A 13,062-nucleotide genomic window follows, 5' to 3' on the forward strand; every position below is an offset into this window, starting at 1 on the left:
CGTTTCAAACATCCCAGCCCAACCCAATATATATGAGTTTTCACAACTTGGCAAAGGCAGAGGTGGTTGGTTGCATGACTGTGTTCTTGACTTCTTGCAGAAAGTAGAATCCTCTGCTTCGTTGAATATATAATTAATATGGTACTCCACTCATTGGCTATTGTATCCCTTGTTCTGTCGCCCTCGTTACTATTACTTCAAACAGCATTGTTTTATATTTTATTTTTTTTCAAATTAAAGAAACTGTAACTACTTTAGGAAATGATTTACAATATTAGAAAAGCTGTCATTATAAAATGAAAGAATACAGGTACAATATTCCTAGAAATATTCTCATTGCATACGTTATTATCATATACTCTAGCTAGTCTCTCTATATCTATCTATCTATCTATCTATCTATCTATCTAACACGTTTTATTAGTTTGGTTTTCCATTATGACTATGATTACTTGTTCCTGAAAATGAACCCCGACAATTTGTTTGGATCATAAGCGGAAATTAAAGATAGCGTTACGTGTAAATTAAGTCCCCCTATTGATGGCGCAATATGTGAATATACATGCCTAGATGCATATCTTATTAGCAGCCTTTAACTCTATTGACAAATTTGATGTCACGAAAAAACACCACCCATGATTCTTAGTCCTATACATAGATAAATCATGAGATTATAGACATGCTAGAAGCAATGTCTATATTCGTTATTGAGAAATCATTCTCTAAACGTATGTTCAGGATTAGAAACAAACCTCTCGTGAGGGAAATAAAGTGAAGCTACATGATTGAACAATCTTATATGTATATCTCTTATTTCTTTTCAAAAAAGAAGAAAACCTTATTTCTTTTTTAAATAATCTACGGTTAGTTTAGCTTCAAAGCCTAGTTTGATTCTATATGTGAATCAATACAAGAGACCTCTAGTCAGCATAGACTCTATCTTCATTCTTCGACCCTTTTCTTTTTCTACATAAAAGCTTTTTTAGCATGCAAATCCAAAATTAAAAGACTCTTGCGTTTAATTTGTCTTAAATTTACAATTAGTAACACAAATAGAACTTAGAATAATTATTGTACTTGCATTCATTTATTTCATACCAAATGTGTCGATAAAAAAATGTTAAAGAACTATTAAAATTTATATTTTTGGCTATTAATTAGTTATTAATATTTAAAAGTGATGTAGATAAAAGTACATTGTAAAAATATTAAATTAATTAATAATTAAAATAATAAATTTTGATTTTTTTTATATATTTTTAAGTGTTAATAATTTTGGATTGGCCGAGTAGTCAACTCACTCGTCTAGTTAAACAAATGTTGGGAGTTTGAATTTCGTCTTATGTATGTAGCAATCTATTAGTCAGCGGTAGACTCTTAAATAAAATTCAGATCTACAATAGATTAGTCTTTAACTTATCGAATTAAGAAATACTGTCGACAATAAAAAAAAAGTAACCTTGCATTATTAACTTCAACTAATTAAATATTAAGTGTGACTGGTAATAAAAAATTAGGGTAAAAAATACAAATAAATCAATGGAGGATAGTTATTATATGAATAAGCCAAATTGAAGATTGATTCACGAATGAGCCAAAGCATACTTATATGTAATTCGAACCTATTTGGTTCGAACTCCAATTGCATATAAATCGAACCTAATAGGTTCGAACTAGACACACATAATTCAAACCTAATTGGTTCGGATTACACACGAATTGGGCTATCACATAATTCGAACCTAATTGGTTCGAATTACTAAGGAATAAGTGTGAATATATTACGTGCATGGAATTGTAATTGAAATGAAACAAATTTAAAATGTTGTAACATATACAGAAAATTTATTTATTATATAAAATTTATAAAAAATATTTTTAAAATTAATTCTAAACTTTTTTAAATTATAATTAATGTACTCTTTTAATTTCTAAGATTAATTATATTTTACTTATTATTTATTATAAAAAAAATAAGTTTTTTTTAATATATTAGTATCTGCTTGGGTTTAATTGTATGCCTCGTTAAAAAATGCTTCTAAAATCAAATCTTTTTATTTTTTTTAATAATTTGATTACAAATTTTTTAAGAAAAAAATATATTTTATATCTTTAATTGTCTTAGTTTTTTAATCTTAAATTTCATTTCGTTTCAATTTACTTTTACATTTTATTTTGTGTTAATTTTATCCTTATTTCAATTTAATTAAAGAACATTAAATCCTAATAAAATAAAATTAAAATTAAATAGAGTTAAATAAAATAAAATTTAAGAATAAAATTAAAATAATCTTCAAATTGCATATATAAAGTGCCAATGAGTAATAGCTCAAATGGCATAGTCTCCCCATATTTAATTAAGAGGTTGCGGGATCGAGTCTCCTATCTTTGGTAAAAAAAATATATATATATATATATATATATATATATATATATATATATATATATATATATATATATATAAAGTGTATTTTTAATTTAATTCCAATATTTAACTATATAATCTCTAGAAACAGCGATGAGCTAAAGAAATATACACGTAAAACATAAAAATCAAATTTTTTATTGACATTAAAAAATGTTTGTAATAAATTATATATTCATTGAAATGGAACAAATTTAAAATGGTGTAATATATACGAAAAAATTATTTATTATATAAAGTTTATAAAAAATATCTTTAACACCAATTCTAAACTTCTCTAAATTATAGTTAGTGTACTCTTCTGATTTCTAATATAACTTGTACTTTACTTATCACTTATTGTAATAAAAAATTAGGCTTTTTTTTTTTAAATATATTAGTCTCTGTTTAGTTTTAATTTTCTGCGTTGTTAAAAAATGTTTCTAAAATCAAATCTTTTTTAACTTTTTTTTAATAATTGGTTTACAAGTTTTGTAAGAGAAAAATATACTTTATATCTTTAATTGTCTTAATTTTTTAATGTTAAATTTCATTTCGTTTAGATTTACTTTCAACATTTTATTTTGTGTTAATTTTATCCTTATTTCAATTTAATTAAAGAAAATTAAATCCTAATAAAATAAAATTAAAATTAAATAAAGTTAAATCAAATAAAATTTAAGAATAAAATTAAATAATCATCAAGTTGCATATATAAAGTGTATTTTTAATTTAATTCCAATTTTCAGTTATACAACATTTTAAATTACAACATTTTAAATTTGTTTCATTTCAATTACAATCTTATGCACGTAACATATTCACACTTATTCCTTAGTAATTCAAATTAATTAGGTTCGAATTATGTGATAGTTTTCAATTCGTGTGTAATTCGAACCAATTAGGTTCGAATTATATGTGTCTAGTTCGAACCTATTATGTTCGATATGCAATTGAAATTATGCTTTGGCTCATTCGTAAATCAATTTTCAATTTGGCTTATTCATATAATAACTATCCTCCATTGGTTTATTTGTGTTTTTTACCCAAAAATTTATTTACTACTGTCATTAGATTCTTTTCCCGAGATAAAAGTAAGTTGGGCTCGTAAATCCTTGCTTAGTTAATCAATGAGGCCTTGAAGGTCGAAGCAAAACATCTAACACTACAATCATTTTTTTTATGGATAAATTTTTAACGATAATAAGGTAATGATAATTGTATATTTTATTTAATTTATATAGTATATATTTATGGTTATTACTTCATGTTATAAGGATATTTTAATATGGAGGTTACTTCGATAAAGACATTAAAAATATTTTTTTTTAAATATTTACATATGTCATGATATTATTGGACATCTTTATTAAACCGGTTAATTTTTTGCATATGTCATGATATTATAACAACAATAATAAACTCAATTTTTTGCATTATAATTATTAGAGTCGATTTAATCCGATCAATTTACACAATTTAAACCGAATCATGTTTAAATCTTTTGATAAAAAGACAAATATATCCCTGATTTTGTTAAAAAAAAAAACAAAAAAAAATCATGATCCAGTGAATTATGTAAATTGGTCAGTTCGACCGGATCTGATAACAATTAAGTTTATTGTTATTATTATAAAAAAATTGATTTTATTATAATTTATTAAGAAATTCAAAAATAACCGATTCATTAATACGTCCAATAATAATACAACACATAAGTATTTTAACAAAAAGATATTTTATACGTTTTTATGGAACATCCTCCCTCCTTGGTATAATTATATTATGTGACTATGATGACTAATATTTTTAAAAATATTACTAAAATTAAAATAATACTTTTTAAGAAGTATTGTTTAAAAAAAATAATATCAAAATATAAAAAATATCATTTTAATTTAACAATATTTGTATAATAATTACCATAATTATCATAATATGATTATATTAAAATCTATTTATTATAATTGTAATTATATATTTTTTCAACTATTAAAAATGTTTTTATTGACAATCGTATAATTTTGACTACAATATTTTAGTAACAAATTATAAAGACGATTGATATTTAATTATCGATAACTATATTAACGATTATTTTTATGGTTCTGTTAGAAAAATCAACTAGAAGAATAGTTAACTAGAGCTAACTAATTAAAAAATAAGAAATCGGTTAACTTTTTACTATTTTAATTTTTCGAATTTTAAAATTAAAAATATAAAAAATTAATTTGAGTTAGTTTATATTGTAATTGGCTCTTTAGATTTTTTTTATTGTTATTAAAAATAAAATAAATAACGGTTAAAAGTAATTGTTTGAGTATTTAAGAGTGCTGATCAAACTCTCAGAGTAGTGAAACTTGCTTTTGCTTAATTTAAGGGAAAATCAGAAAAAGCTAAGCATTATTATTAAGGTGAAGTAGTGCATGCAAATGCATTAACGTAACGTGGAACAAGCCCAGGGTGGGTTGGGAAATGCAGCTAGCAAGGACCTAGAAGGAAAATTGTATGTGATGGGTCCCATTAGCTTTATAATTTATTAAAGAAGAGTGCTAGTGGAACAATAAAAATTTTGAACAACATGAACAACCACCAATCAAATGAAAATATATTACATCCTAATTTAATGCTACTAATTAAATTTACTCTTTTAACCATATTAATTCATATTATTTACACATTATTTAAAAATTTTATTGATTACCTATATTTTTTTTTATTAAATTAGTATCGTATAATAATGATGTATAGTATATGGTGACATGCGCATTATCATCAACAACAAACAAATTTAGTTGCTTCAAGACTCATTCTTATTAAACGCATTTAAACCTGCTAGGTACGCGCAAGCCCCCAAAGCTTCTCAAGAAATCGAATCCAACTCTTTCTTTTCTTAAAAAGATATAAAAGAAAAATGTTTAGAAAATATGGTTGCTACCGTTTCTTTTACTCATTTTTCACGCACGTTGTCATTCACCTTTTTTATGGTTGTGTTTATATATATATATACCCATCTTTCTCTACTTGCTTCTCCATCTCTTATTATTCTCATTCCCTCTCCCTCTCTATCTCTCTGCCTAGATACACTTCTTTTCTTTTGAACTTTCTCCCTTCATTGTTCAAAAGTTCAAAGGCAGAGAGAAGAGAATAATGGCGAGAGGTCTCATTCCAGTGTTATCAATGATTCTTGTTCAGTTGGCGTATGCAGGGATGAGTATTACCTCAAAGCTTGCCATAGAAGGTGGCATGAACCCTCTTATCCTTGTTGCTTATCGTCAAATCTTTGCCACTATTGCCATTGCTCCCTTCACTTATTGGCTCGAATGGTAATATATCAATTTGGATTCATTTACTGTAATAATCATATCCATCTACTTCTTTTTCCTACATTATTCTTATTATTATAGCCATATGCATGCATGAATGCTTAAATGTTAATATATATGTTTGTTCTTCTCTCTTATATTTGCATTAAGCATGCTTCATATTTTGAGCATTATATTATTATGAAGCAACAAGAAAAGCTAAACTGAAGGAAATAATGAAGTGAATGCTTTGTAATAAATAAAAAATATTAAGTGACTAACATTTTTTTTCTTGCATTTGTCAATATTAACTATTTTTTAGTTTTGAACTAGAAATACTGGTTTCTTAATATTTTTTTAATATAATAAGATGAGTGGGGCTTCTTGCTTAGCTTGATGCTAATTAATAAGTGAGAGTTTACGGAAAAAGATCTTAAAGAAAGAGAACATCACAAAATGGTAACTAACAGCCTTTTTTGCTTTAAGTAGAAACAATAAAGACCAATTTTTTCACTCTATTAGACTACATATAGTATAGTATAGACTACTCATTTTTTGGTGTATTTACATGTAACTCGTCAGTTTGTTACTATCAAGTAAAGTAAGTACACCAAAATGATGATAAGCCACACAAACATTTTCATGTAACCTATAAGAACACCACTAGTAGTGACATGCATGCTTGACACGTTACGAATGGTGTTACGTTCCACTAACTTTAATTTCTACTTTTTCAAATTAGGCATGGTATACAAGAGTTTCTAAATTCATATAGAGTCTCATACAAATTAAATGGGTTGTGTTATAGTAAGGCGTGATTTGGATCTAACACGTTTATTTTGGGTGAATACGATTTCACCTATTTGATTAAATAATCGTTTAACTATTTTTAACTATTCATATATACTTATTCCAAGGAAAAGTTTCCGTAATTGTCTTTCAGGTTCCTTCTTGATCAAATTAATTTTAAAAAATATTAAAAAATCAATAAAATTTATTATTTTTTATTCATAATTAATTAACTAACAATATTTAAAAGTATAAATTAAAAATATATTATTAAATTATTAAACTAAAGAATTAAATTAATGACTAAAATAATAAATTTTATGGAATTTTGATTTTTTTTCATAATTTCATTTAAAATTAATTCTAAAGTAAATTAAGTACCTTATTCGTGATACTTTTATAAAAATATTGATAAAATATTTTTAATAAAAATAAATATATTTAGAATCAAATTGTTTGAAAATAATAAACGAGAAACCAAACAATAATCTCAAAGGATAAAACAAACTTAATCTATCTTGCAAGTTACTCAAATACAGAACTAGGACTCCATTACGTATAGCTCTTGTTACATATGGATTCTCTGTAATTTTTGTCTTTATTTTCTTTTCTTTTCCTACGCTACAAAAATATACCGAGCCAACTCATTAAAAACAGTATGCAAATATTGAAATATATAATACATCTTTGAAGGGGAGGGGAAGAAAACACTGCCAAGATATGATATAAGTTTTTAATTTTGGCTTGTATTTGATTAATAATAAAAAGTTAACAAGTCGGATCATTATATATGCTCTGTTTTTGTGTACATCTGTTTTATATATTTTTATTTTTAATATTAAAATTGATCGATAAAAAATATGAAAAAATGTATTTTTATACCATAAAAATATATATAAAATAATTATATACAAAAAATAATATAAATATTTTATTTTATGTTTCTATTTGTTTTATTTTTTTGCATTGTGTGTAATTGTTGTTGGTTTGCGTCCGTAGGAAAACAGTTCCGAGGATGACAAGGCGCGTTATGCTCCAAATAGTACTTTCTTCCATAACAGGGTAAGCTTTTGTGCTTTTCTGTCCTTTCATAGTAGTCGCTAGCACTTAATGCCAAGAGTTTTTCAAATTCAGCCCATTTTGATTTATGATTCTTTTTTCCTTTTATCACTAAGCTCACACGCTTAATTTGAATTTTGAAATGCAGAATAACAGGAAACCAGGTTCTGTTCTTCGTGGGTCTAAAATATTCAACTGCCACAGTTGCGTGTGCACTCACCAATTTGCTCCCAGCTTTTACGTTTGTCCTGGCAGCCATCTTCAGGTAACACTCAGATGACGGTTATTAACTATTAACTTCACATGAAATATAATTATTAAAAAGAAATGGCAATGGCAATGAATTAATTATATTGAATAAATTGTGTAGACAAGAGAGTGTGGGAATGAAGAGCAAAGCAGGGGTAGGAAAGGTGTTAGGAACAGTATTGTGTGTAGGTGGAGCACTGCTTTTATCATTCTACCACGGCAAAACAATTGGTATAGCAGAATCAAGCATTCGTTGGAGCTTTGCGGAGAGAATGGAAGGAAGAAGCAGCTCCAACGGGAACGAAAGCGCGCTTCTGGGTCCTTTTCTTCTTGTGTTTAGTGCCCTTGTTTGGTCACTTTGGTTCATAATTCAAGCAGACATAAGCAAGAATTTCCCTGCTCCATATACGAGCACAAACTACATGTGTTTCTTGGCCAGCATCCAGTGTGTCCTTCTTGCCTTGTCTTTTGACCATACCCCCTCTTCTTGGTCCCTTCATGATCCTATCAGACTTGTCTCTTCTCTTTATGCGGTACTACTTCTAATTCTACTTCTTTCTTAGCTTTCTTTATTCATATTATTATAGTTAAACAAAAATAATCTATACTAAAATCAATCCATATATATTTATGAATATTAATTCATATATTTTCTTAATATAATTAATTATTATCAGAATAATCAAATTTGTTTACGGTGGTATAATAAAAAAGTTTTATAAAATATCAAATATTATGTATTTTTATGTAGGGTGACTGATTATTAGTCGTTGATTTTTTGTGTATAGATAGTATGATTGATAATTATATGATGGTAATTAATTAATTTCAGGGGGTAGTTTGCACTGGTCTAGCGTACTGTCTCATGTCATGGACCATTGAGAGGAAAGGTCCTTTGTACGTTTCAGTATTTAGTCCATTGCAACTTGTTCTCACTGCTGTTGCTAGCTGGGCATTGCTTCGGGAGAAACTATACATTGGAACGTATGTCTTTGTAATCATAAATTCAACTTCTGTGATCTTGTTTAATTAATTAATTAATAACATAACATGTCTGATTTTATTTTATTTTGTGGGTGTAGTGTGATAGGGTCTGTGCTGATAGTTGGAGGGCTATATTGTGTTCTATGGGGAAAGAACAAAGAGATGAACGAGATCATTGCTGAAAAAGAGACAATCAAGTACAACGAGAGTAATGCAAAGAATAGTGATTTGGAGTTACCATCTTACATACCATCCAACAATGGTAATCATCTTGTAATTGTGGATGTTGCTTAATATATATACACAGACACAACTACCCATTAAGGGGATTGAGGATTGGAGATCAAAGGACATAAACTAAGATGCAGCACATGATTCATTCATTGCAGGATATGCTACTACCAATTATTAGAGATAGGCTCACCATCTTTCTTTGTCTTTTTCTTCTCTTTTTTTCTCTGGTGAGATACGTCCGAAATATGATGGAATTCTCTCTAGTCTCTAGCTAGCTAGTGTTGTGTTTAGTATTGTATTAGTGATTTGAAATTGATTCACAACGGTGGTATCACTCTTTCTGTTGGAAATTCCTTGCAATTGCATCTTTGATTAAATTACATGTATCAATCTCAGTTATAGCGTACCTAGCTAGCACCTCTCTTGACTCTGCTTGCATATTTGATACACGTTTCTTCAGCTAGTACAGCATTATGGTGCTAAGCGCGCGTAAATTGAATAGGAAAACAATTAATCAATGAGAGAGTAATTAGGAAGAAGATGATTTTATTAATGAAAAATTTTAAAGAACAAAAAAATACAAATCACTAATTCAATGCTTTCAATTATTATCTTAATATTATATGTATTTATAGCAAATTAGTTAACTAATAAAATTATTCTAATTAGGTTTTAGACCTATTTTTACTTGTTACATTGTGAAAAAATATAAATCCTAATCCTAATTACAATTAAAAAATTATTAATCTAAAAATAATCTTTTATCTTATTTTTATTTTATTGTCTTAAATAAAAACTAGTGTATGTACCTTTACGATGCAAGAAAAATATTTAATATTTTATTTATATTTGAGGTATTTTTAATAAAAATATATTTGTTAACATATTTAATTTTAAATTAAGTCTAATTTATTTTTTTATTTATGTGAATACTAAATAATAGTACATAACAAAAAAATTTCACAAAATAATTAGATTATAATTAAAGAAAAAGGCGTAATATGCAATAAATTAATGTCTTAATTTTTATGAGAAAATATGGGTATATATTTTTTGTCACTAATATTAATTATTGCATATCTATATAGGTTGTATTTCTATTTCTGTATCAAATAAAATTTAAATATTATTTACATAAAAAATTCTATCCAACTACAAAAAAATAGGAAAAACACAATTAATAACAAAGAAATCAAATTGATTAAACAATACCTGATTATCTCACTTTATCAAAGACTTCTCTATACACAACATTAATGGTGCAATTCTCAAAAATTCTCTCATGATATAAAAATTTATAATCACATAATACATTAAAGGGATATATACATAATGTATGTAGAATTAATCTACTCTAAATTAGAAATAAAAATGTTCAATTAATTTGATTATCTATTTCAAAACAAATTATTATAATAATCATGTACATTTGATTTTTAAAATTAAAAATATATAATATTTTTAATTAATAATTATTTATTTATATATATATATATATATTAATTATCTAATTAATAGTTTCCTTGTTATGAGGATATATTTATTTTGTTTAAATAATTTTAAATATTTTTTTATTTATGTATATGTATAATATACGTAAATATATTTAAGTCATATAAATTAATTATTTTTTTATTATCGTTATTTTTTTTTGAACTCACAATTATTTGCAATTATTCAATGATTCTTTTGTTCTATCAATATCACGTATATATAATAATCTTCATAAATCATGATAATTTTTTTATTTATATATACATATATATTATTTATTTAATTAATAGTTTTTCTTATTCTTAAAACATATTTATTTTATTTAGATAATTCTAAATATTTTATTATTTACATATGCGTATCATATTAATTGTAGATAAATATATTTAAGTTATATATATATATTAATTATTTTTTTTATTATAATTATTTTTTATAATTAATAGGTTTTTTTATTTTCAGGATATATTTATGTTGAGTTAAGAAATTAACTAATTAATTAGTGATGACAAACATTATTTTTGGCAAAATAAATAATTAGATTTTGTTTAATTAATAAGTATATGTTGCTAATTATTTATTTTGTGTTGCAGGCCTAATTCAATTCAAGCAGCCCAAGTGGTATGAAAGTAATATAGCAAGGCTGATGGATAAAGAAGCAAGCACAGCCCAAAAGAAAGAAGCCTAAGGAATTGATGGGCCAATCGGGTTGCTTAATGGAAATTAAATCCAAACCCGTATCCATCCCACAAAACTTCTCTTGTAAGATTGAAGTCTTCCCTCTTTTGAAGTGCAACGTATCTCTCCTCTCTAATCAAGTCAAATCATGGCATCAGAAAAGTAAGAAAGAGAAAGAGAGAAAAAGGTTTCTCCATAAGCCAATAACCAAAGAAGCAAGAGAGAGAGAGTTGAAGCTTGAAGCACAGAAGCTAAAACAGAAATCCCAAGCTAAATCAAGCTTAAGAAAGGTAATCCATCTCATCTTGCATGCATCAAATCTTCATCCCTTCTTCCCAACTCTCTGCTATATCCGAAAATGGCATTCAAGGGAAAGTTGGTCTCTGCCCTATTCTGCTTCACATCTACGGTCACAAGTGATACTTGGGGAACAAGTAGTTTTTCAATGGCTAAGATCAAGTTGACCATAAGAAGATTTCTATTGTTACTGTTTTGTGGCTTTCGGTCAAGTTGGAGAAGTCAGAAGCAAAGGTTCTACTTTGATGCTTGAGAAGAAAAAGTGTGCTTGTGGGTTGGTGAAGCTCAAGGCTCAAGGTGTTGACCTTGGAAGAAGAACTCAGCCACATGCAAGGAGATAAAAGAAGCTTGCTGTTCATTCAGAAAGCAAGGAGAAAAAACCAGTGAGTAGAGGTTTTGTTCTGAGAGATAGCTCTTTGAAGAAGTTCATCTAACTGGACAGTGCTTCCTAATCAAAGGTGCATTCCGCCAGTATGAAGAACTAAATCAGAGGCTTGCTAATCTGGTTTTTCGCATAGCACAGAGGCTGTTGATGAAGTCAATCTCCTTCATGTTTTACTGATTGTAATGTTCTTTTCAATGTTTATCATTCTGTAATTTCTAGTGAGAAAAGGCATTGTGAGAAAACTCAAGTAAAAGCCATGAGTGAAAAAAGGCTGAGTGAAACACTTGAGAGAAAAGTCTAGAGTTATTTTCAGATTTCTTTAGGTGTGTTCATGTCTTGTATCTTGTACCTGTGAGGTATCCCTTTCTTAGTTGGGTTAGCACTAAGAGGTATAGTTAGGTATTAGCATAGCCAATGTCAAGTTAGGTTTGAACTTGAGTGTGAAAGGATTGGGTCAATCCTGTGTTATTGGTGTATGTAATACTGTTTACTATAGTGAAATTCTTCCATAGTTATGGAGGAGACTGGATGTAGGTTGCATAGCACAAGGCAACCGAACCAGGATACATGCTGGTGTTAGCTTTTCTCTTCTCTGCTGTGTTCTGTTTTCTGATATTCATGAGACAAAAATAAATTGTCTCATAAATTTCCGCTGCTAAGTTAAAACAGAATCAGAATTGCAAATCTGTTCTAAAAGGGTAACAACAGTAATTAAGAAAGGAAGGCATAGATTCAACCCCCCTTCTCTAAGCCTACCACAACCTTCAATTGGTATCAGGAGCTAAGGTCTCAAGAATCAAGCTTAACCGCTTGGAGCAAAGATCCAATGGCGAACAATCTGGGCACAACCACAATTGCCTACACCCTCACTGAAGGCCAGTCAAACAACCGGCCACCTTTCTTTAACGGAAAGAACTATTCCTACTGGAAAGAAAGGATAAGGATCTTCATCCAATCCATTGACTACAACTTATGGAAGATCATTGTGAGTGGTCCCAAGATCCCAACAAAAACAAGTGCTGATGGAGTGGTGACTCCGAAAGAAGAAGCTGAATGGAATGAAGATGATAAGAAGAAGATAGAGCTGAATGCTAAAGCAATCAACCTTCTTCACTGTGCTATCAGCTTTGAAGAGTACCGGAAGGTGTCTAGATGCAAGACAGCCAAAGAAATCTGGGAAAAAC

General features: G+C 27.6%; 1 protein-coding gene across 1 annotated transcript; it reads left to right on the plus strand.

Annotated features, from left to right (window-relative positions):
• The first annotated feature begins 5,435 nt into the window (after positions 1-5,435).
• Positions 5,436-9,374, plus strand: LOC112758414 (WAT1-related protein At1g09380). Its single transcript, XM_025807086.2, has 6 exons — positions 5,436-5,730; positions 7,498-7,560; positions 7,706-7,822; positions 7,928-8,339; positions 8,639-8,790; positions 8,889-9,374. The coding sequence occupies exons 1-6, from the start codon at positions 5,555-5,557 to the stop codon at positions 9,082-9,084; spliced, it is 1,116 nt and encodes a 371-aa protein (XP_025662871.1). The 5' UTR covers positions 5,436-5,554; the 3' UTR covers positions 9,085-9,374.
• Positions 9,375-13,062: the final 3,688 nt, after the last annotated feature.

This window comes from Arachis hypogaea, chromosome 16, assembly GCF_003086295.3.
Source record: "Arachis hypogaea cultivar Tifrunner chromosome 16, arahy.Tifrunner.gnm2.J5K5, whole genome shotgun sequence".
Classification (NCBI taxonomy): Eukaryota; Viridiplantae; Streptophyta; class Magnoliopsida; order Fabales; family Fabaceae; genus Arachis; species Arachis hypogaea.